This window comes from Corvus cornix, chromosome 2 (genome assembly GCF_000738735.6).
Source record: "Corvus cornix cornix isolate S_Up_H32 chromosome 2, ASM73873v5, whole genome shotgun sequence".
Lineage (NCBI taxonomy): Eukaryota > Metazoa > Chordata > Aves > Passeriformes > Corvidae > Corvus > Corvus cornix.
Genome location: NC_046333.1, coordinates 62721150 through 62746130, shown reverse-complemented (window position 1 = coordinate 62746130; position 24981 = coordinate 62721150). Strand labels below are relative to the sequence as shown.

Sequence of the window (24981 nt, the reverse complement as noted above, 5' to 3'; positions counted from 1 at the left end):
GAAAAAGGTATAAGTGCATCTTCTGCTCCCTGAGAACCTCTCCAGTATTAGAGAGCTTTGAAGCTGCCCAGGAGAGTCAGACATGTTACACAAAGGAGGCACTTTAGGGAAAGCCTGGATGTTTATGTAACAGTATCAAATAGGCGCTTGCTGTTCTCCGAACGATCTGTCAGTTTTCCTGAGATGCCTGAATGAAGAGCGAGGTTTAGAACTCACTTGAAAAATGTGTATTTTTGCTTTACTCCTGTGGAGGCACGCTGTGACTCACAGGTGACATGTAAACTGTAAAACGAGCCTCCCAGAAGAATCAGGGAAAAAAACCCCAGACATTGAAGAGAAAGAAAAGAAAACTAATTCCTCCTGTGCAACAGCACTGTGACCCGTGGTCCCAGGGAAGAAAGCTGCTTTTTGACCTCCATCAACCCCTCCAGAATTGAAAGGTCTCCTATATTCAAGGCCATCATCTTGAAGGACCTGCTCTATAAAATTCTTAGTTGTTTGGGGGCTGGACATTACAGGACATCCCCTCTTCCCCTGAAATCAGTCCATGTTAAAAAATGCTATGGTGATGTTACATCCATGCTTTGGGAAAATATAAAGATCAAACTGATGTGCACAGCAATGTGACTGGAGGGAATGGACAGGTGCTCAAATGGACAACGGCCAAAATGAAGCAAATTTTACATGTTTTCACCCTTTCTCCCTTATTCATCAATCTGAAAAAAAGGTTATATTCTTTATTTAAGGTTATTTTCTTCACAAGCAAAACAAAAATTATGTATGTTACAGAACATCATCTCAATATGCATTTCTGAAACTCCTCTGACTCCTTTAATTCTGTAACACTGTAAACATAACCTGATGTATTTATATGCAACCTGAGACCAGTGCTCAAAAATAAACCAAATAGGAATTGCAGTGTGTGTGTGTGTGTGTGCACAACAGACATAGCAATCTCTACTAGGGGCTGAAGACATGACACTAAAGGAATACTATCCATTATATGTATTTGGTTTTAATCCAATGGCTAGAGCACGAGGTATAAAGAATTATGCAAAGGTGGTGAATTTTAAAATAATAAATAATTAAATGCAATTAAAATAAATGCAAAAGTAATTATCACTGAAGCAGCTAGACACAGTCTTATGTTGCTTTCTAAATGGAATGGCCACCACTCTTTTCCAAAGGTAAGCATACATCTAGCTATCCCCATTCCAAGCACAACCAGTCAGACTCCAAACCTAAGGTTATCAGTTCAAGTATGGGCCCTTCAATATTTGCCATCCCTCTCTCAGAACACAAGATTTTGTGTCAAAAGAAAGATTTCAGCTTTACTGCTGCATACTCCCTTACACACCGAAGAACTCAGAATTTTTAATACTTGGTTTTATACAGTTCATTATGGCTTCTCAATTTAGGCACCTGCATCAAATGAATTAAGGCAAAATGTAATGGTTCCTTTGATGCAGTGTTGTACAACACTAAGCACCAAGCTGCAGAGTAAAAGGAAAACAGTTGCATTCTTCACAGAAAAAGTCTGCATCTTCTTTCAGTAGCTAGGTAAAGCAGAAACTGCAGGAGATGGCACACAGAAAAAAAAATAAAATTCTATTAGGTAGAATAAAGTCCCAAAGTTTATTTTGCTTACAAACCCAAAAATCAAGTGATTTCTAGTTACCCAAGGAGACAGGAGCAGAATGGACAGCAATGGGAGTTTTTGTAGATTTTAAAACAGTGTGAGTAAAATGTTTAAAAATCAGCATTTCAACTGCTGGAAAGTTGCCTACATGGCCATAGGTCTTAGGAAATCCATGAGTCCAGTAGCAAAAACAAGCTCCTAGTGCACACAAAGGTTTGAGGAGATGAAAGCTCACAGCCCATGGTTCTGAGGAAGTGCTACTGTGACAAAGTATTAATTATGTATGAATACAGCACTGATGGCATTGCATGCATTTTTAACACACAGCAGTCCCCCAAAGGAAGTGTTATCTAATTGGTTCTATCAAAGTCAGGCATCTCCTTGGCATCTCGAAAGAAATATATAATCCAGGGGTCTGCTTCTCTGAGTAAATTTCCTTCCTGACCTCCCAACTAGGCTCCTGCTCAGGGCCATACACCTCCTACTGCAGAACAGCCAAGAAGGATTTCTGGTTCTTCCAAAGGCACTCACTGCCTTTGACCTGGCAGTGGAGAAGGCTGAAAAATACCAACTGTGCAGATCCATATAATTTTCAATAGCAACAAATGGCCCTACAACAACTTCTGCAGGATATCACCAAACAGAAGAAGAAAACATCTACAGGGCAACTGCAATACAGAAATGGTGTTGCAACAAGGAAACACGTGATGAGAAGTTGTGAGGAATTGTCACTAAATTATTAAAATATAGGAATAAGCAAATCACACTTTATTGACAGGTCACTGTTCAATTAACCTTTACAAATAGCTGCAATTAATAGATTTGTTTTGTTTATATAAATGTTGACATAAGACAGATTAACACATTGGCTGAATTAGAGGGCTGAACTGCTCCAATTTAATGCAAGTATTTGGTAAATCACTGGTGCTGTAACACATGCAGTTATTAAATGCCCTGAAGTCAGACCAAAAGCCAGATAAAAAATTTACTGACAGATTGCCTGTGAATTTCAAATTACCTTAGTTAATATTAATGATTTCAATTACTAAAACAAAGAAATTACCCAAAAAGTTTTCTGCCATTTTAATCTACTCGTCTCTACCTCAGATAGCATTTACATTTATATCTAACTTCATTTTAATGCTGAACCATCTAAGTAATCATTTTAGCAGCAGGTAAATGACTAAAAATGCAGCAGTGACTTCTAGTGGGGGTATTAAATCCTTCTCAAAATATCTCATATATACCATAATTTCCACTGTGCAATAAGGCAACAGGACTTGCGTCCACAGTAAAACTGTGAGAATATAAGTGAGAATATAATATTACTGTGAGTAAAACAAGAGAATATAAACTGATCTAAATCTCCTGTGTGTTCACAATCAACAAAACCTCATTTGGAAGCTAGGAAAAAAAATGATGCTTACGTCCCCCTTTCTCTATTATTTCTCACTAACATTTCAATTTGCAGTTGAATCCTGGAGTTTGAGGTGTAAAAGCACCATATTAATGACAAAACAGGGGCAGGCAGTGCTGAAAACATCCTACCTGTAGCATTAGCAGCACAGCCAACTCAAACTTACACATGCAGGAGTATTTGTGGTCTAAACGTGAATAGAATACTTCAAGGGGCTTTTAGGGAAAGCAGCCCACTCTGTGTAACCACACACCAGGTTAACTCTGGGTAAAGACACAGACTTGAGCATTTTAGAGGAAGACAAAGTGCTCCAGTACAACCTTAATAAAGGTAGGAATAAACTAGCCAAGAGTGCTCCCCGAAGTACATTTTCCTGGTACGGAAAAAACAGGCTTTGAACACGAATTCACTTCTCATAACTCACTCATCAGTGGTAGCTCCTCCATCACAACGATTTTAGCTGGATTTAGGCAACCTTGAGCGGAGGCTTCCAATTCTCCTATCATTCTGTCAAGGCAATCTCTTTCCTTGTGCACAATTCCTGGAAACAGTTCTGTCAGGAGTGTATCTATACTTAAGAATAGTGAAAACTATGTGCTGGGCCACATAAATAAATGACACATTACTTTCACAGGTGCTGGTCTTTGATTACTCGTCAAAAAGAACAAAAAACATTTGGTTATCAAGACATGGAATAGTTTTTAAATGCCAAATGATTTGTTTGGTTGATTCATTGTTGGCTACAGGCAGCAACAGCCAGGTCCTCTCCAACAGGTAGGCAAGAGATGCGATGCAAGTTTTGCAGGAAGCACGGCGTGTTGCTCAGAGAGTAATTTCACTCAAAGCCCAAAATCTGCCTCCTCCCTTCACGCCTACAAACACCAGAACTCTGCATGCTTTATGGCCAAAAGCAGCTTGCAGTAAGCATCTAACCCCATTCAGGTAGAGCTATATACTTTTACTGAATGATCACCGCTGTCTAAAACAACAAGGGAATCATTTGCCATGTAAGTCAGTCCGACAGGATAAGAAAGTCCATGGCTAATTAGAGGATTAAAGATGGGAAATTCCTCAGGTTTCCCTAAGCATATGACAGCCAGGCTACAGACATCCGTTACTAGAACACGACCTTCTTTGTCGAAGGCCACAGCAGTAGCATATATTCTGGAGGGGAAAACGAGGTTCAGACCGAAGCTGTCCATCTGGCCGATGAGATCCATCTCGGCACTGAATATCTTCACGCGGGTGCTGTCCTTGCTCGGCCCTCGAGCTTTTAGGTGCTCTATTACCACGACAGCACCCGAGGTCTGGCAGACTGCAACCGCTCTGGGGCTGACTAGCCGGGACCGGATCATCTGACACTTCTTTAATTCCCCCCTTTGGAAGTCGGCCGTCAAGCGGTAGAGCGCGCCTGCCTCCGAGTCGGTCAGGATTACTTCGCTCTTGGGGGTGGCATCTAAGCCCCAGGGCAAAGAGAAGCCTTCCCGGACAGCCAGGACTCCCCTTCCCTCAAAATCGAAGGCCTTCACGGAGCAGTCCCCGCCGTCCGTGACCACCACGTGTCCGTCCGACGTGACCGTCACATCGAGGGGATACTTGATGTCGTTGCCCGCGTCCCCCCGCTCCCCGAAACGCCGCAGGCAGAACCCGCTCGGCCCGAAGACGTGGATCCTTTTCTTGCCGTCGTGTGCCACTGCCAGGCGGCCCGACCCGGGGCAGGCCGCCACCCCAGTGGGGTTCACCAGCGACCCCCAGCCCCCCAGGCACAGCCGCAGACCGAGCCCCGCGGGAGCCGGCGCCGCCGCCCCTCCGCCGCTCCTGCCCAGGGCCGAGGCGAGGCCGCCGCCGCCGGGGCCCAGAAGCTCCAGCAGCTGCAGCAGAGGCCGGCAGTCGCTGGTCTCGGCGGGGCCGCAGAGCCGCCGGCAGAAGGGACACTCCAGCCTCCGGCGCTCGGCGCCGGCCAGGGCCCCCACGCAGCCCCGGCAGAGGACGTGCCCGCAGGGCAGGTTGAGCGGCCGCCGCTGCCCGTCGGGGCCGTACGGCTCGAAGCACACCCGGCACTCCAGCAGGCTCAGCTCCGCCTCGTCCTCCGCCGCCATGCCCGCCTGAGGAGAGAGACCGGAGCCCCCGCGCCGGCCCCGATCCCCCGGGCCCAGCGGGGCGGGCGCTGAGCGCGGCTGAGGCGGCCGCGCGCCCCCTGCGGGCCAGCGGGGGCGGAGCAGCGCTGCCGCCGGGACGGCGCTGGGGCCCTGCGGCCCGGGCCGCCCTTCCCGCTGGGACCGCGGAGCGTCCCTGTACCCGCCACAGCACTCGCAGATCCACCAGTGTTCATATCGCCACCAGAACACTCAAATAACCACCGCAGTGTTCAAATATCCACAAGGACGTTCAAATACCCGCCGGAATATTAATATATCCGCCAGATTCTTACAGACATCCCGTTACCAAATTACCATACCACTACTAGCTGTATTTATGCCCCTACCAGAGTAAGGAATTAAGCCACAGTTTCACAGAATCGTGGGACCGCTGGATGGTTTCGGTTGGAAGGGACCTTGAAGGTTATGTAGTTCCAATCCCCCTCCCATGGGTAGGGATGATCAGGATAGACCAGGTTGCTCAAAGCCCCATCCAACCTGGCCTTGAACACTTCCAGGGACAGGGCATCCACAGCTACTCTGGGCAACCTGTTCTACTCTCATCACCCTTGCACCAAGGAATTTCTCCTTAATATATCACCTAAACCTACCCTCTGCCAGTTTTCACTTTGTCCTGCCACTACATGCCCTTGTAAAAAGTCTCTCCAGTTCTCCTGCAGGCCCTTCAGGTACTGAAGGCTGGTCTAAGGTCTCCCCAGAGCCTTCTCCAGGCTGAACTATCCCAACTCTCAGCCTGTCTTCATAGGGGATGCACTCCATCCCTCTGAGCATCTTTATTTCTTTGGATTTTCCCTGCCATTCTGGCAAACTTTAGAAAATATTTACATTCATCTCTAGTAGACACATTTCTCAGACAGATAAGTACACACATCTTGTAAGGTGCGTAAACAGCACGTGCTCATTCTGCTAGGTGTATTTACAGGGTATTCTCAGAGTAATTGCAGGGTACACACAAAGAGCCATCTTACACATCCTAAAATGGCTGGTTTGGTATGTGGCATTGCTCTTGCCAGGCTGTCGCATGCCTGGGAGTCCTGTGCAGGACACCACAGAGCACGCGGCAGCCTCGTGCCAAGCGCCTGGCCTTTTGCAGCTATCACGTATCTGGAAGTCTGAGATAAACTTCAGCAGCTCTCATGTTGCATCCAGACAAAACTTTCTGTATTGAAAGGAAGGAGATGCTTTAACCTGGTAGCTGCAGTACTGGCCAGGAGTGAAAACAAACAAAAACAGCAGCTCCCAGCTTGCACTGGCCCACTGGCTACATCCCTTCTTCTCTCTGTCAACCCAACCTTGAAACACGAGTATCTACAGGCAATACTGAGTGTTCCAATGGGTTGTGGGCGTGGGGACTGCTGCGCTAAAACCAGGAGACCCATTTGCAGCTCTAGGACTATGGCACTCTAAAAAGCCCTATGACTTTTACTCGCCTTCTATTCTCGACAAATTATGATACACTACATTTCAATCATATCTTTCCTTTCAAAATAAGCTGCAAAGGGGAGAAATTCCCGTCCTCTGTCACTCTTAAAGTAGAGGAGTTTTTCCTCCTATTCAGACAGAACGTTCTGTGTTTCAGTTCGTGCCTGTGGCCCCTTGTCCTGCCCCTGGGCAACACTGAAAATCTGGTCCCATCCTCTTGTCCACTCCCCTAAAATATTTGTAAGCATTGATGAGTCCCTGCTCAGTTGCCTCCCCTCCAGGATAAACAATCCTAGCTCTCTCAGCCTTTCCTCATAAGCAAGATGCTCCAGTCCCCCAGCCATCTTTATAGTCCTCTGCTGGACCTACTCCATGTTGAGGTCTCTCTTGTACTGATGAGTCCAGAACTGGACACAGCACTCCAGAGGTGGCCTCACCAGGGCTGCGTAGAGGAGCACGATCACCTCCCTCGATCTGCTGACCACACTCTTCCTAATGCCTAAATGCCTAAAGGATACCACTGACCTTTTTGGCCAGAAGGGCACACTGCTGGCTAACTTGTTGACCACCAGGACTCCCAGGTCCTTCTCTGCAGAGCTGCCTTCCAGCAGGTCAGCCCCCAGCCTGTGCTGGTGCCCTGGGTTTTTCTTCCCCAGGTTCAGGACCCTGCACTTGCCTTCATTGAACTTCACTAGCTTCCTCTCTGCCTGGCTCCTGTGCCTGTCCAGGTCTTGCAGCATGGCAGCACAGCACTTTGGTGTGTCACTCCCCCTAGTTTTGTACCATCAGCAAATTTACTGCAGGTACACTCTGTCCCTTTATTCAGATCACTGATTAATAAGGTGAACAAGACTGGACCCAGTACTGACCCCTGGGAACACTGCTTGCTACAGCCTCCAACTAGACTGATCACAACGCTGAGCTCTGCCCCTCAGCCAGGTCTCAGTCTACCTCGCTGCCCACTAACCCAGCCCATTTCCCTTAGTGAATCCATGTTGGCTACTTCTGATAACCTTCTTTTCCTCCACTTGCTTAGAGATGACATCCAGGAGGGGTTGTTCCAAGGATAAAGGTGATGTTGACTGGTCTATAGTTTCCTAGGTCCTCCTTCTTGCACTTTTTTGAAGACTGGAGTGACATTGGTTTTCCTCCAGTCCTCAGGCACCCGTCCCATACTCCATGGCCTTTCAGAGATGATGGAGAATGGCTTAGCAATAACATCTGCAGCTCTCTCAGCACTCTTTGAACTCTCTTACCCAAAGTAAGGCACTGTTGGTTCACCTGACAATAGGTGCACTCTCAGATGAGGGAGCAGCACACTTGTGAGCAACTGCCAGGACGTTTTCTACCCATACTCTCCCCTTTACTGTCATCCAGTCTACTTCCCTCCAGCCTTTCTTGCTGGATGGTAATTTCCTCTTGGCAGCTGCTGCCTTGCCTTGCCCACTCACTGCCAGCTCTTCACTTGACATGTATTCACAGGGACAAGAGAGAACCAACTTGCAGCAGCTTCCCACCTCTCTCTGCCCAGCCTGGTGCAAGGCCAGTGCCCCAGAAAACAGTGTCTGAACTGCAGCTGACACACTCCCATGGCTGCTAGCTGACGAGGCCAACCTGCAGAGTGCCAGGCAGACAGCATTGATCAGCAATGGCTGAAAAGGTACAAGAACATTTCTTTCTCACAGCCCTCATGATTTGAATTGACATGGATGAATAAGGTATACCTTAGTAACGGTTGTTTGTTCACGGAGTTTAAGAAAAGCTGTTCACATCTCAAGGCAGTAAAGGCAGCTGTGTAGGAGAGCTGACTTTGTAAGCAAAATGGACAAAAAGCCTGCTTCAAGAAGGCCCATTTTAAAATGTGAGACGTCAGTAAAAGCAAGATGGGAGGCAAGTTATTTTAATTCATTTTAATCAAGCTACAAACTTGAGTTTATATAGCACCTCCAGAAAATAATCTAGTCCCCATTGCCTGTGTCTCTCTGAGAAATCATCGACTTTTTCAAGACACTTAATCTCACAGCAGTTGCCTGAAAAGGAGGTAAGAATAACAAATTAGTGAATGATTAGTCAAAGAAAAATGCAAAGTGTCCAGAAAAAAAAAAATCTTATCCACAGATTTCCTCATAGTCCCTAACACAGTGATATAAATGCACTGGGGGAAACCTAATCTCTCTCTTTTGCACTGGGATGCAACAGTCTATGCAAATGACTCACTGCACAGAAACACTGCTGGAGTCTCAGAAAGTTGTAAATTTACAAGTAAGATATTACAGCACATCATGAGGAACGCCTAAAATTAAATTCCTGACACAGCTCCAAATTTCATTACTTTGATAGATATGAGTTGTACATTTTTAGCATTTTCTTTGAGTGCCATGTTACTTTCCTTCTTTGTCACAAAAGTACAGCAGAAACGGTAGCACTGGTAGGACTTGTATTAAAGCCAGGGCAACTGGTTGAGGTGCAGGCGAAGGCAAAATGGTCAAACAGGACTCTGAGACTGCAGCTACAGGATTATTGAGTGCAGTATGAATCCTGGGAGAATAAAAAGGTACCAAAGGGAGACAAGAAACTTTGTCTCTTGGGTTTCCTTCATATCTTTTGAAGAACTGAGAACTTTCCTTGACAGCAAAATCCCTGTGGCTAAATGGTAATAATTTTTCCCAGCATTTTCCCATGACTCTAGCCTTTAGGTAAGAAGCAAATGACTGTATCACTCGTCACAGGGCAAGATAGAGGCATCTAAACATCTTTATGTGCTTTGGAAAAAATTCCTAAGGGTTAGCTGAAATTTTACTCACCAAACAAACTTTGAATTTCAGATTCAGGAACATAAAATGGTGGGCCTGAAAGAAAAGGGATTAAACTAATCAGAGATAAGACATGGGAAGAAGACAAAATTTACATTGCAGTAGGAGAGCCAACCCCTTCACTCACAGCACCTGGCCTGTAATTGGGCCCCAGGGCGTAGCACCACCAGCAGGAACCATAAAACACGTCCAGGAACTCGTGGCACCTTGGTGGGCCAGACAGCTTTAGGTGTTGCTGCTGCTTCATCTCCAGCTGCAGCAGGGAATCATGAATGTGACGTGGCTATGACCACTCTCAGTGTGCTGTGTGAATCCAGTCCACAATCTCTTTATACTACAATGGCATGATTAAGGCTAAAAGCTGAACAATGTCAGAGGGAAAGCAATGAATTAAACTTGTTGCTTGTGATAGCAAGACCTATTTTTGGGGGGGGATAATTACGCTGAAGGGCCCAAAAGCAGAAAAAAAAAATCTTTCTTTTGTGAGTTAATATTAACTAAAAAATCTCTCACTTCAGTACATAATATAAAAACTATAAAAGGAAAAAATACCTTACGACTTTACAGAATTTCACGTCTTCTAAGAAGATTCAGAGTGTGGTAGTGGCTGAGAGAGAGGCACAAGATTGGCAACACATTGGGTTGCAAATACTGGATAAACAGCATGAAGCTGATGTTCTTGGGAGTGTTTCAAGCTCCCGAGGCCAGACAGGATGTTACTAAGTGCTCTGACTTCCAGCTTCATTGTAACAGCCACACTTAGAGTTTTCTTTCATTGTTAATATACCATGACTGTCCTCAACTCACCCTTAGCATTTCTGAATGCTAGAGAAAACCCAAATATAGTCTCAAGCTTGGTCAATATCTAAACATTTTAACACACAGTTATACTGGTGCCACCAGCTAACAAAGCTATGCAGATAAGAATCTTGGGGAAGATACTAATACATCTACTATATCTTTATACAATTTGTATTAAAGCAAAATCACAACATGAACAGTACAAAGTTCTCACCTTTATGTTTGTTTGGATCATATGAAACCGTAACAAGGAGATAAGAAGAATTTTTCTCCACTAGGTTGATCATCAAACTGGCATAGCTAAAAGGAAAAAATTATGCTTTATTATTTTTGTAAAGCATTTAAGCATATCATTCAAATATTCAACAAAATGCATTTCTATGCAGACAGAATTTGAACTGAACTGCACAGAGACTAAGCAAAACAGTTTAAATTTCAGGAGCACAAAATTCATGCTACACATGAAAAACATCAAATAAAGGTTATATTTATTCCTCATAAACAAGCATTTATCCTTTTTTTGCACATTCAGATCAAGATTAATAGACAAACCAAGTATTCACCTGCCACAGTCTAGAATACAGTACACATTATATTACTGATCTTTTAAAATTATTGTGAATTGAAGACTATGTATCTAATCAAACAATCCTGGGAGCAGGTTCAAACTAAATTTGGGCTGGCTATAGGAAAGAACAAAAATTTGGAATGAAGAGGAGTGAGGGGAAAAAGAACAAAGAGAGAAGAAGTAGATGGGGTGAAAAGGAAATAATAGAATTCAGATGAGACTTGAAGCTCTGCTTCTTCTGGGTTGGAACAAACCACATATTTTCCCACTGAGAGGCAGGGCGGCTTCCTGAAAGAAGAGTACAGCACTGTGAGACTGCAGCAGATGCTTGTGGTAGAGAAGAACTTGGGTAGGCTGGTTCTTTAAATAAAAAAGGACTCATCAACAAGTCACAGGATCAAAAACCTGTCACTGATACATCAGAGAAAAGATAGTAACAATGCAATTTACTAACCGTTGTCTGTCACATGGATTCACAGCTACAAGAGCTCCTCTGTCCCAAACCCCATCAAACTTGCCAACTATTGAGCTGTAACAAGATAAGGAAAAGGGTTAGAAATAGTAAAAAGGCACCTTCATCTTTATTCAGATACTTTTGTAAAGTCACAAGGATTCTGCAGCTAGTGGTGCAGATCCTCCACCACCTTTTTTTATGGTGCAGCACTTTCATAATCCAAACCAATGGGATCTGGAATTTAAGAAGCCCTCCTGGTTCTCAGTCCTGCTGCAATAACAAAGAGGTGCAGGAATTGGTCAGTGCTTCGCCATCAGGGGGTGCTGAGACATGGCAGGGAGGAAGAAATGTAGTTTTAACATATTCAGCTACAAGTCTGGGTGTTCAGTAACCACATCCTGCTGTCTAACATGCACTCAGCACATCAACAGTTCTTGACCACCGTCTAAAACCCATGCATTATTTCAGATGCAGGCTAAAGAAGGTGCCTTGTTGCTCACTATCATTGAGCTCAGCACATTCAGTAACTTTAGACACCTGAATTCCCAGCTACACGCCCAGGACGGTTAGCTTCAGCTTGCCATTTGTTTAATGCTAGAAAAGCTAAGTTACTGCTGCTCGCCTCAGTGTAATTGTGCTGCAGACACCAGTTTTGCTTCTGGATATGCTGGCAGATGGCTTCAATGACCACCCAAAGCCTGCAAGTGGGCAAGACTATCAAGAAATGCCTTTATTAATGGATGGTAAGAGCAGCCAGAGTGACACAAAAGACAAGAATATTCAGGGGATAAGAAAGAGCCTTGTTTTTGGTAATTATTAAAAGAGGAGGTTAGACAATGAGGTAGTAATGAAGTAAATTGCGTAATTTTAAAGAAAGTTTGAATACGTTTACTTAGAAAAATGTGGCATGAATGGTGCAATAACCTTCTGCCTACTGGGCAGATGTCAGAGTCCAATTGCATCACCTCTGTCTTCATTTCTGTACAGGTTTTGGCTAGGGTAGGGCTACCTTTCTTCATAATAGCTTGCATAGGGCTGTGTTGGATTTGGGCTTGAAATCATGTTGATAACACGCTGACGACTGAGCTATTGCGGAGCAGCACTTACACAGCACCAACACCTTTTCTGCTCCTCACACCGCGACACCAGTGAGTAGGCTGGAGAGTACAAGAATGAACAAGAAGTTGGGCGGGGACACAGCAGGCACAGCTGACCCCAGCTGAGCAAAGGAATATTCCAGACCATCTGGCTCCATTCTCAGCAATAAAACTGGGTGGGAGGTTGGTGGATGGGGGCACTGCTTGGGGACTGGCTAGGTGTCAGTTGCTTGGTGGGCAACTGCATTCATTTGCACCACTTGTCTTTCTTGGGTTTTATTTTCCTCTCTCTTTGGTTGTTCTTTTTTGTGTGGTTTATTTTCCTTGCAATTTTTTGAAATTTCTTTTTAATTATCAAACTGTTTTCATCTCCACGCACATGTTTCTTTCTCACTTTTACCCTTTTGATTGTCCCCCATCATCTCATGATGGGGGGAATAGGCAAGCAGCTGTGTGATGCTTAATTCTATCACCTTAGCCAGAGTTAAACCATGAGAACTTCTCTCTGCCCACTGCTATTTTCATTGCAATGGCATTGCTAAATCTCTGGCATCTAACCTACAAGCTGATCTTGTATTTCCCACTCTACTGCGATGAGACATGATAACACTTTCAAGTGCTGACTTCTTTTAAAGTTTGCCAAGTCTAAGCATCTAATTTAAATAACCAGCCTTCTAACTGAAAGGAGATTTTAGAAGAGACAGTTAAACAAGCAATGGACATGCAGGGCACAAAGGAAAGTTTAGTGGGGCAGGTGACAAACTTGATCTTCTGAGGCTTGGAGGCAGTTCTCTCTGCATAGCTGAGTCTGCTGAAACCTTAGGCAAGCCACTGAGGTTTTCTGCTCTTGGTTTTTCTTTCCAGCTTTAATCTGGTCTAACTGGAATGGTGGCAGTGGCTCCATACAGGCATTTCATGTACTTTACTCCTCAGTGATTTCATCAGGGCCTACGGACATCCCAGGCTGCACGCAGGCTCATGCTGTGGCCTTGTCCCAGTCCTGGTCTCCTGGCTGCCCAGATCTCAGGACCTGCTGAGTGTCTGGGTGCTCTTTTCCCCTTTGCACATCCAATTTCCTTCACAACACAATGAAGCCATGAGGAAAAGGTCAAAAAAGGCACACAGCTGTCTTTCATCCTGATGTAGAATCAGGATGAAGCTAAGGTATTAGGAAGCGCTTCCCTTGGGTGTACCTTTCATTGTATCACACTGCTATGCATTTATACGGCATTCAGCATGGGTTAGGTACTACCACAACTAACAAAATTTAACATGTAAATCAGAAATTCACGTATCTGCAGAAAACCCACTGGATTTATGAGTAAACTTGTGAATTTCTATCTCTGCATATGTTTAATAGTTTCGGTTAAAGCAATTTTTTATTTTTTTGAAGTCTTGCAGCCATAATTAGGAGGTACAATGATTGTGTAATACAACTGTTTTACATATGTCCCAGAATTCCCAGAAAGAGCAGTAATTCCTGTTACTCTTTAACTAGCAAGAGTCTTTGAAATGTCCCATTCTGACAAAGGTCAGGAGCACACCTGAGTTTTCTTCTAATGAATGCTAGGCTAATGGAGATCAAAGGGACCTGTTAGTAGGCCAGGCTCAGCAAGAGAGAAATAAGTTTAATTTCCATAATTACTGGGTAATTAATCAAATTGTCTGTACACAGAAACTAGAAGTGTATGTGCATTTCTAGTCACAGGTATCTGCTGACTGCTGTTGGAAATACAGTTCATTCTGCATCCAGAATGTCTGTCTACCAATTTATTTTGTGGATGGAAAACTATGTACTAGATCCAGTGATATGCACTGAAATTGTCACTAATTATCTAATTTTGTTTATTTCAAAGTATTATTCCACCATGTTGTGATGGAAGTTACAGGTTTCACCACGTGACTTGCTACAAAACTTATGACTGAATTTTTTTAAAATTTCTGAGAAGCTTAAGCAATCCCTGGGCAACTTGTCAACTCCCAGCAAGAAGGATTTACAGGGATCTACAGTGTAGCAAGCAGCTACACTGGAGGGGCAAGGAGGGGAAGAAACCAGGCAGTATCTACAAAGTCACATTCATACACAGCCCATCTTTTCAACACTTTGCAAGACCAGTTACATATATACACTATTCAAACCAACTGGAGTCAGCTGCAGCAGCAGAAGTCTTAGTCATGGTCTATTGTCTGAAAGACTTTGGACTCTAGTAATGAGTAGTCTTTTTTCCAGTGTTTTGGCAGATTGAAAAAAAAAGATCATATACTAAACACCACGTTCTGGTGTCCTGAACTACCTATTGCACCTGTATATGTACTAGTTCTGGAAAGCCTATTGAAGTAAATGTTAAGACTCTAGCTCCTTTTTACTGAAGAGCCATGGAACAAATTCTTGTGCCTGACAGTTGTTTGTAGGAAGAGCAAACAAACACAAAAAACCAAAACCTTGTAATCTAGAGAAAATCACATCTGAGTAAGAACTGCAAGAGGAGGGAACTATAGTGCTAAGACACCCCTGGATATATTCTCTTTACTTTTACTAAGCTACTCTGAGTAAGGGATTGTACTAGAGTTTTGCTTCATAGAATTCATCAGTAATGTTCAAGGTAATTTGGTTTTACTGTAAAAGCAAAAATGTTTTTTGATAACTTTCACAGAATGGCTTGGAATAAGAAGCCCATTTAAAGATAATTAGTTGTCATCCTTAATGATCAGCAATGGAATTAAGCTTTTGTTGGAGATTGGCTATTCATATTTCTCATACAAATTAATACAAGTTTTCTTGAGAGTAACTGACAAATCTTTGTCTGATTCAAAGAAAATAATAGTATTGGACAGTATTAATACACGTTCAATTATAGAGAATTGTAAAACATGATGAGTATTCCTACCTGGACAAATCATAAATACTGCAGCAGTAGAGGGAAATGTTGCCAGAGGTACTCTACAATAAAAAGCAAGGGAAACAATCCATCAGCTAACTATCTTTAAATACACACTCATAAGTATATAAGTATGTATCTTAAAATATACCCATACACTATTAAAAATGCAATTTTAAAAATACATTTACATGTAATGGGGAAAAACAGTGAGAAACATTTTTAGTTTTAGTTTACTGAGGTAACTCTTCTGGTCCCCTCCAGAGAGGTTCTAATCTATCAAGGCATGCAACTGCCCAGTTTTAAAACACATTCCTTCTACATTCAGGTGCTTCACTGTCATAAGAAGGTCAAAGCAGTAAGTTTAGAAGAATAACTTCTCAGCCCAAATATACAACTCAGAGCTTCCTTTTAGACCTCCTCAGAAGAGGTGAATGATTACCAGTAAAACAGAGGCGTAAAAGCAGAATGACTTGTTTGCTCGGTTATGCCTGCATTGCATGATTAACCACACCACATCATTTGACAACACAGGAGACATACCTGGAACATTTTTGCTCCTGAAATCTCAGGGACTGGCTCCTCACAGTAAGGCAGACTGTGTTCTGAAAAAAATTCCTTCACCGCTTGCTCGCTGACTTCCACACCAACAACACTGTGTCCCATGTCTGCCAGCCTGCACGCAAGAGAGGGCCCAAGTTTACATGAGGCCCACAGGTTGGGCAAAATGTGTATCTCCCATGTATCATTTATTCATTAGGGAAATCCTAGTTTTAGGATGCCCTGATATGTCTAATCCTGACTTTCTGAAGCATTCAGATTATATTGAACACCTCCCTTCCATAATCTGATCTTAAATTAGCACCACTCAGCATGCAGTTGACAAGGACTTACATGCTTTATTTAGATTCAATAAATTATGCATTTATTCCTACGAACTCGATGAAAACAGGTGATCGCACTGAGAAACTGTCCATTTCTGAAAGGTGCTGTGCTCTGAACTGAGCTGACTGAGGCACACTGTCCACCCAGCTGTCTCTGTGGCTTGGCAGGAACAGGCAATGAAGGAGGTGTAGTAACCTCCGCGCTGCTGCAGCTCAGCAAAACACCAGTGTGTGTCAAAGCCCACAGTCAGCCTAGAAAGTAGTTACTGTGATAAAACCTGATAGCTGGATTACTTGAGGATGCAGTTCAGTTTTTAGTTTGTGCTCCCTCCCTCCAAGAAAGAACACTGGCTTATATAGGCCCTGATTATAAATACAACACTACCACCACCGGCCCCCCACTCCCCCCAAAAAAGGGTAAAAGTAAAATAAGAAGTATAAAAAAAGAGGAAGTTAAATTTAGTCCAAATCATTTAAATTTCCAGATTGGCATGCCATATGGTCTCTTGAAAATGTTATATGGCACAACCGACCTCACTGTGGACAATTTAAGCTGGCATTGCTACCAAAAGCAGCAGTGGTAAGGGCATAGCTTCAGTCACTCTATCCATCTAAATTCAGCATTCCCCAAGCTGAACCTGGGACAATCAAGAGCACTTTCAGGTCAGACCTTATCCATTCAATTCATGCTACTATACAAAACACCAGCTTCCTCCTCCCTTCAGCTTCCAGTGACGCTGCTTTCCTACCAGTGGAGATGCAGCACATTTCCACTGGCCAATATAAACTTGGGAATTTCCCCTCTCCCTTCCTCCCTCCCCACATCAAATAAGGTTTTTGCTCTTATTATCTGTGTTTTACCATTTCATCTCTACTGCTTTGCCACAAAGTGGGAAAAATATCCTCAGTCCACTCCTGCCATTTAAAAGAACATCCAGATACTTCTGGAGGAGCCTGCAGAAAAACAAGACATGTCTTACTTTGCAAGTATTTGTGCTGGCACATGAAAAGCCAAGTGCTACACACTATGCCAGGTAGCATGAAAACTCCATAATGGCACATATATTATTAGCTCAACCTGCTTCATGCCATTAGAAATAAACACATAAAATAAAAACATTCACCTTCTGTTTGCACAGCAAGAAAGTCAATTTCATGACATTCAGAAATTAACACATTTCTGTTTGTTCTGTTTTCTGTTTATCTTTGCAAGTAAACAACCCAACCAACCCACCACTAAGAGGGCCGTAACAGAGATTTTAAACAGAACTATTATTAACCTTCTGTATCAATCAAATCACTTCTACAAGTCTTGAAAGACTATATAATCAGGTTTGCTCTCTTAGGTCCTTGTCTTTTAGCGCATGATAGTTGCTCTGATGCCCTCTGCACACTGTTTCAAGCCCCAGTTTCATAACATGAACAACAGTGCAAAGCTTCTCCATCAGAAAATTTAAGATTTTCTAGTCAAACTATCCAAGATTTAAAACTTGATTCAAGAGTAAAAGCTCTATATTAATTTCAATACTTTCTTTTCTCTGTCCTTTGACAAATGTAGGTCACAAAAATATCTATATTTATTTTTGTTTCAAGCTGTGCCCATGTAAGATAATTTCCCTTTGGCAAATGTTCCATTTTCAATTAAGAGTTTCTCGAATGAGCCAAGTAACTCATCTAATGGCATTTCTTAAAACAGCTTAGGCAGAAGACTGAAGTCACGTACGGATGCCCTTGTTCCTTGTGAAACCCGATGTTACCCATTTCCCATTTTTGTAGCCATTCCTCCTCTGTCACCACTCTCTCTTTCTGTGACCCAATATCAGAGCCTTCCAGGAGCCCGGATGCATCCGCTGAGTGGTCCATGTCTCCAGGGAGTGCTTGCTGCTGTGAAAAAAAGAGAGAAAAATTACCACCACCCAATGCATAGTTTGGAACTGGCTCTTACTTCCTCGAGTCGGACAAAAATTTAGTAGATCTCAGGAGATCACAATCTGGTGACAGTTGCAATGCAGCTGTACCGAACGCGACGGAGCACTCGGCACACTCTTGCTACCGATAGCTTCGGCCAGAGCCCCTTTCCCGGGGCGAAGGCGGCGGAACGCGCCCTGTCCAGCACTACGGGACCGCCGGTGGCCTCCCTGTTCGCACCCATCGGGAAGCCCCCCTACCCAGGTAATGAAGGGGGGAGATGCCGACACGTCTCTCACGTGAAACCCGCGGGCAGAAGGCGGGGGCAAGCGGCTGCTCGGGGCCGGGGGACCCGCGAGGTGACCCGTGCGCCTCAGCACCGCCCCCCTTGCCGCCCCCCTCGGCACCCCCGCCCGGACAGCGGCAGCGGCGGTACCCTGCGCGGCTGCGGGTCCCGCGAGGGCGGCGGGGCCTGGGCGGTGCCTCCCCGCCCTCCCCTCGCTACGCACCGCGGAGAGCGGAAGCGGCGGCAGGAGGAGGCGGGCTGAGGTGCACGGCACCGGGGAGGAGGAGGAGGATGGCGGTGGGGATGGCGGCGGCGGTGAGTGACTCCTTCCCCCAGCTGCAGCGCCCACCGCGGGGCCGCCTGCTCCTCCCCGGAACGGCGGGCAGGTGCCAGCGCTGCCCCGTCCTCACCTCCCCGCTTGTCTCTTACTTCCCCCTTGTCTCCCTCCCTCCCTCTCTCCCTTCCTTCCCCCTTCTCCACCCTTTTTCCCCGCTGCAGCTCTAGCAGGAGGCGGCGCGGACACGCGTGAATGTGGTCTCCGGCCCCCGAGTGACGCGGCCCCGAGGTGAGTGCCAGGCGCCAGCCTCAGTGCCTGCCCGCTGCCGGCCGGCACCCGCGGGACCGCCTCCGCCTGGCTCCGGGGCAGCCCAGCCGCGGGGGCTGCCCTGCTCCGGGGGCTGCCCTGTTCCGGGGGCTGCCCTGTTCCGGGGGCTGCCCTGTTCCGGGGGCTGCCCTGTTCCGGAGGCTGCCCTGCTCGGAGGCTGCCCTGCTCCGGAGGGCTGCCCCTCGGGACCCCCCGCCCGCCGCCAGCTGTCACAGCCGTGGCCGGCGGGGCTGGGCGGCTCCGCTTTACTCGGGCTGAGTTTTAGAGGTGTGTGCACTCCCCGTGTTAATCAGGCTGCTCTCGCTTCCTCTCCGCCTCTGACTGTGCGTCCGTGGGGTTTCTTTCCTTTTTACATTTTTTTTTTCCTTCCCAAAGACAAACTTGCTGCCAACTGTGCAGGTAAACTCCACAGAGCTTTCCAATGTAGGCCACACATTACAGACGGATGAAACATTATCGAATGTGACAGCGCATTATGCATCTCTCTCTCCTTTTAAAGGGCTTATTTTCTCAGCCAGTAAGATGCCTACAGGATAGGATGCAAAGTCATGTAAAGCTTAGTAGAGTAAGCCACATTTGCTTGTTCTCTAAAAATCTGTGGGGTTTTTGGGGGGTGGTTTTTGGTTTGGGAGGGAAGTGGGGACAAAGTATCATACAACTGATCTTTTTCTCCCTTTCACCCCACCTCCCTCTTACCCCCCCATAGTGCTTACAGCAAAAACATGTCTCTGATTCCGTACAACTGACCTCCGCCTTTCAAAATGGGAGGCCTCTCTGAATCTGAAATATTTTTACCAAACTTCCTAATGATTGGTAACTGGCACTTTTTCTATCCCTGGATATGCAATGAAAAGTTTGCGTGTTCTTTTACCTTCTTGGATAAAAGGGCCCCATAGCAGCAGCAGACTGTGATCACCTGATGGTCACCAAAATGAGTCACCTGGTGCCTTGCTCAGCACTCCTTGCTCAGTTGGAAGCCTCTGGCTGTAAGGACCATGGCATCTCGGGACGATTATTTACCGTCAGAAGCCAAGGTGATCCAGACAGATACTGTTGTGCCACTGATCCATAAAGAAGGCTATAGGGGGAAAAAGCCACCATTTTCTGGGGCGTTATGCAGCAGTTTAGGGAAATCTCGTGTAAATGAAACTGCTTGGTTTTCTTTACTCTCCAACCTTATCCACCCCCATACAGTGGTAAGTTACAGTGAAGTGATGCTAAAATTTTTTTTTTAAGGTAATAGAGATTGACTTAATAATTTTTTTCCTACCTCTGGCTGGAGGGGATACATGCAAGAAACAAAGTTGAGTTTTGTATTGGGTCATTTGAACTAATTTTTCACTTATGTGGATATCCTCATGTGATTTCCTCTCACAAACAATTTCTTCTGTCTTGAGAGGAGAATGAACCAGTTTACTTGACGTGAATCAGCTTAATATGAATTTTGTAAAATTCCCGCTCTCTTCCTGTTACCTTTACCTTTAGCAGAATTTCTGAGCGAAGATACTGCTGCCTTGTCCGTCACTGATAGCTTGAATAAGGACACTGCAGCCTGAAACAGGGAGAATTGAGAAGTCTTATATATATACAAAAGAAAACCTCTTCCAAAAACATAATTACAAACTGATCCCTATTACAAGAAGATAACATTCATGATGCAGTGCTGTAGTACTAGGGGTTTATTTCCACTTCTTTTCTGTATGTTGTAGAGCACTCTTAGATTTACTTCTTCCTCTGGGCTTTGTGCTTTACTCCCTGTGAAAAGAATGCCTTCAATAATCCCATTTTAAATATGCTTTCATATTTCTGCATTATAATTTCTCACACTCCGTGGTTTCCACTTTACATGGTTAACTGCAGTCCATTCTGTGCTCATACCAATGCAGTCAAAGACAGCTACAGAGCACTCTCATGCCATAAATCTTTTTTGTCCTGTTGAATACTTAACAGCAAACTTTGTAATATTCCAATCACTTATAGCTGCACTATAACATCAGTCTAGACTTCGAATTCTGATGTATTTTCATAGGAGGGTGTGCAAGTCTTGGAAATGGTTGTTCATCTGGTATTAAACGTCTCTTCAGTACACTGTTCGGAAAAGTGCTTTACAGTGCAAATCTCTTGCTGCCAATAAATCAGTAGTTAGCAGGACGAGTGTTACTCTGAGTGGTATTTGAATGCTTGCATCAGCATTGAGCTGATGTCTGTTCACTTTGCCAACCCAAATTCCAGTCCAGGTCTTCACGTAATGCAAATCAGATTACTGAAATCCAGGATATGCTGATCTGGAACAGCCTGTCAAGATGTACTCAGGGATCTAATCTTAACCACGAATTTGGTTTAAAATAGTAGTATTGTTCCTTTCCTGAAATGCCTCACTCCCATTTTCCTCTCGAATTAACAGTGAAGCTGAACAGATTCTTACCTAGGTAACTCTGTCAAAAGTAGTAGTATGAGTGGCTGTGATTAACTCTGCAAAGACAAGCAATTTAAATTAATTAACTATTGCCTACCTTTTTTCAGATCTAACAATACAATGTCAACGGGAAGGGTACGAACGAAAAAAAAGGCATGTTCTTTGGATCAGTCTCCAGACAGCCTTCCTGTGAGGAGTTCTGGAAGACAGGTAGATATAATAATTTAAAACCACATGGACTTCTACTTCGCTATTTTTTTATTTTTTGTTGACATTTGTAAAGAAAGTGGGCTTTGTTGTGGGTAAGTTAGATCTTAAAGTACTTATTCACAGAGAGGGAGAATGAGTTAATTCTGTGAATAAGCAGGTCAAGTGTCTCATTTTTCAAACAATATTCAGAAAAGATAAATACTCAATATAACCTGTAAGTATGTAATGTGTTAAAAATACAATCATAGATTTCTGTACAGTCAAAGTTTTCTGCCCATCCAGACAGAGGCCTAAAACAACATAATACACAGTGCCTTTGAGGCCCAGAAGAGACATTTGGTATACAGTTTTGTATCCAAAAAAATGCCCTAAGCCTACCCTAGTATTTTATTTGAGGCACAGATAGGATTGCCACTAATTAATGTCAATAAGTATTATCAAAGAGGAGATTTTACAAAGGAGAAATAAAATGAATGCATGAGGCTTGACTCATGAACACCTGATGGAGCTTAAAATACTATTTAAACTGTACGCTTTTGCTTATAATTTCTTCAGTGGCATCAATTAGACTAAGGCAAGACATTTTTAGATATAAATGATATTTCCAGTCTTGCTGTAGGTTTGGGTTTTTCTTTTCGTGGCCTTTTTTTTTTTAGTAGAAGAAACTGACCTAATTTGACAGCTGTTTCATGCTGCAGCTATTTCACAATGGCTACAAAGATTTTCATTAGGATCGTTTTAACTACGGGATGCCACTCATAAGCTGCAAAACTGTCTGAATGCCACTTTGTAGAAGATGCATTTGTGTCATTTATGGTCAGATTCCAGCTATTCTTTATTAGGTGAAGAAGAAAGCGGCTGAAGCAGCAGATGATGATGATGAAGCGTCAGAGAAGAAATACAGAAAGTGTGAAAAAGCTGGATGCACTGCAACATGTCCTGTTTGCTTTGCCAGTGCAGCTGAAAGGTTTGTTCCTTTTTATTTGCACTTTTCTTGGACTTTCTAAATCTGTAGCTGAAGTTTAGGATTCTAACTATATTCTGAAAAATTCCTTCATTTCTAAATGTAGAATGAGAATTGAAAGATACTGCTAATATGAGTCTTATGATGCCAGGAAAATGTTCCAAGTTATTCCTGTTGTGGATAACTTTCTCCTGTGCAAGCTGCTAATTTGGATACAGAATATCTTTGGGATATGCTTATTTATGTTATTAATGGTGCCCTTGCGTCTGTGAAAGTGAGAGCATATTAGTGTAATTTGAGAAAGCTAAACTTGCTTTCAAGATGGAAAATGAAACCATCATTTACTGTAGAAAGTCTTTACCACTTTCATTGGAATGCTTTGCAGTCTGAGGTGAGATTCTAGCCTTGAAATTTGAGGTTTTAGGAGAGCCAGTCATATTTATCTGAACTCTTTGTTCTTGTACGCTTTCTCTGCACTTTCACAAGTACTTTTGCATTGTGACCCTGGTGGTTTTGAATGCATGATACTGGCAAGGTATATCTATAATAGGCAACATGTTAGATCTCATTATGAAGCAGGCACACTCTAGTTAAGTAGCACTCCTCCCTCCCTGATAATTGAGACAAACTTTCCTTCTTTACAGCATTGAAAAATAAATGAAACTAATTAGGTGCTTCATTTAGTTATATCCATGGATTGTTCTTTGGTGGCAGGAAGTCAATGTATTCTGGATGTTGTCATAGAGAAGCCAAGTGTTCTGGCAGTTGCCTGAGAGACTTGTCTGGGAAGTGAGCACCTGTGAGATCAGCATTGGTGATATTACAGTTTTTATTTAGGAAACAAAGCATACTGCTTACTCATCTTCTTGAATTCCCACTCCCCCAAGTACATACTTTCAATTTTATTTGAGATGAGCTCATTTCATGGCTATTTGAGTTAATATCTTAGGTCACTGCTTTTTACCTTGTGCATTTATCTTGAACAATTTCATTGAGTTTCATGAGAGTATTCTAAGCGAAGAACAATTGCTTTGTCTGATGAATGTAATATTTGTAATGGATATTTCTTTTTGAGAGTAGTAAAGAACAAATGCCCAGAATGCATAACTGCTTCCTTAGGGTTTTGTTTCACTGGGTTAAAATCACAAGTTGTTCATGAGAAAAAAATAGGCAACATCTGTTTTGTGTTCAGTTTTGCCTTTATAGTTTTGTCAGTTGTTCTGGGAACAGAACATTGTAATGACTTATGAATCAATTGATCACGTGTACAAGAAAAACCGTAATTTAAATGATCCCTCCCAACTCTGCACTAATATTGGAAAAAAATGCAACAAAGTAAAGGAACTTTAAGTTTTTGTGGAGAGGAGCTTTGTCATCTTATACGTTTGCAAAACGCTTAATGTGTCACAGCACATATTCACTGTTTCATGTTCAGGAAATGCCTGCTTAAAGGGTACTAAAGACAGGCTCAGTTGACCATTGTTAGAGGGAGGCTGCTGGAAGCCAGACCAACTATAAAACTGCACATTGTGTACACTTTGCCTCCTTTGCATCTGGTGTTGCTTAGTTTGGAAACTGGAAATGTTTGAGACAATTGAAGTGACCTTATTGTTATTTGTATGGTTGTAGTGCCTTGTGTAAGTCAGCCTTCATGAATGTAACATAAAGCCCTGGCTTGTTCTGAATATTTTGTTCACATTCTAGAATGTGCTATTGTCAATAGAATGATTTTTTTTCCCCCCCCTAAATGTACTGTAAAACTATTTCTATGTCTCCTGCATTACAGATGTGCGAAAAATGGGTATACGTCTAGATGGTATCATCTGTCCTGTGGGGAACACTTCTGCAATGAATGTTTTGACCACTATTACCGAAGGTAGATTTACCAATTAAGGTTATGTCCTTTCAGAGCTTATGAAAATTTGGCAGCTGTTACAACTGTTGAAACAGAAACAACAATAACAAACGTACATAAACGTAATACAAAGACTTGTCCTCTGTCCTTGCTTTAGCCAGACTGAGGCTTAGACAGTGATGCTAAAACTGCAGCTGTTGCATGGACTAATCAACTTAAACAGAGCAGCGTGAACAAAACTGGTTAGTTTAGGCAGGCCGGTTTGTGTGTGCAATTATTCTGAAGCTTTCGTCTTTTTTAAAAACAACGTCAGAGAATTTTAAATTATGAGAACAATAATGAGTAAATGTGTTTTCCTTTATAAGATAAATTCTCTTTACACTGTGCATTCGGGAGACCTTGCCTCTCTAAAGCAGAACAATAAAAAGCAGCTAGAAATCAGTAAGGAGATCTAACTCTTGCGGTTCAGTCACCATGAAGACTCTTGTCAGGTTGACAGTGCTGTCAACTCCAAGCTTCTTCTCCTTTGAGTGGGAATTACATCCAGCTCTGCCAAGAATTTTGTGTGCTTATGTGCTCAGCAGTACCCATCACTCAGTCCAGGC

At 43.6% G+C, this 24981-nt stretch overlaps 3 protein-coding genes across 12 annotated transcripts in view; 1 reads left to right on the top strand and 2 right to left on the bottom strand.

Annotated features, from left to right (window-relative positions):
• Positions 1-723: 723 nt before the first annotated feature.
• On the bottom strand, positions 724-8109 carry NHLRC1 (NHL repeat containing E3 ubiquitin protein ligase 1). The gene is made up of 3 exons (XM_010402946.4): positions 7919-8109; positions 7314-7408; positions 724-5403 (listed from the first exon to the last, which is right to left on the bottom strand). The coding sequence occupies exons 1-3, from the start codon at positions 8107-8109 to the stop codon at positions 3995-3997; spliced, it is 1695 nt and encodes a 564-aa protein (XP_010401248.2). The 3' UTR covers positions 724-3994.
• A 412-nt stretch (positions 8110-8521) lies between these two features.
• On the bottom strand, positions 8522-18829 carry TPMT (thiopurine S-methyltransferase). 10 transcript variants are annotated; one of them, XM_039569789.1, is made up of 9 exons: positions 18808-18829; positions 17857-18014; positions 16995-17087; positions 15793-15925; positions 15259-15311; positions 11274-11348; positions 10466-10551; positions 9442-9486; positions 8522-8667 (listed from the first exon to the last, which is right to left on the bottom strand). In XM_039569789.1, exons 2-9 carry the CDS (start codon positions 17994-17996, stop codon positions 8552-8554), a joined length of 741 nt encoding a protein of 246 aa, XP_039425723.1. In that variant the 5' UTR covers positions 17997-18014; positions 18808-18829; the 3' UTR covers positions 8522-8551. The 10 variants fall into 10 exon arrangements, with proteins under 10 accessions (XP_039425723.1, XP_039425729.1, XP_039425708.1 ...); XM_039569795.1 differs by lacking the exon at positions 18808-18829 and adding an exon at positions 18479-18556 and having other exon boundaries at positions 17857-18017; XM_039569774.1 differs by lacking the exon at positions 18808-18829 and adding an exon at positions 18479-18541.
• The window catches only part of KDM1B (lysine demethylase 1B), a 27670-nt gene continuing 21253 nt past the window's right edge, over positions 18565-24981 (top strand). Inside the window, exons 1-5 of the mRNA XM_039569729.1 lie at positions 18565-18642; positions 18826-18892; positions 21455-21557; positions 22400-22524; positions 24308-24397. Coding sequence (XP_039425663.1) covers positions 21468-21557; positions 22400-22524; positions 24308-24397 — 305 coding nt within the window. The 5' untranslated portion in view covers positions 18565-18642; positions 18826-18892; positions 21455-21467. The remainder of the gene's footprint in view (positions 18643-18825; positions 18893-21454; positions 21558-22399; positions 22525-24307; positions 24398-24981) is intronic.

Coding starts and splice junctions, on each gene's coding strand:
- NHLRC1 (XM_010402946.4), bottom strand. CDS start 8,109: ATGTCAAGTGAAGAGCTGGCAGTGAGTGGGCAAGGCAAGGCAGCAGCT. Junction 7,409..7,918: donor GAGAGTGCACCTATTGTCAG/GTGAACCAACAG, acceptor GTACAAAACTAG/GGGGAGTGACACACCAAAGT. Junction 5,404..7,313: donor GCTAGTGAAGTTCAATGAAG/GCAAGTGCAGGG, acceptor TGGTTATTTGAG/TGTTCTGGTGGCGATATGAA.
- TPMT (XM_039569789.1), bottom strand. CDS start 17,996: ATGGACCACTCAGCGGATGCATCCGGGCTCCTGGAAGGCTCTGATATT. Junction 15,926..16,994: donor AAAGCAGTAGAGATGAAATG/GTAAAACACAGA, acceptor TCTTGCGTGCAG/GCTGGCAGACATGGGACACA. Junction 10,552..11,273: donor AATCCATGTGACAGACAACG/GTTAGTAAATTG, acceptor TTTTCCTTTTAG/CTATGCCAGTTTGATGATCA.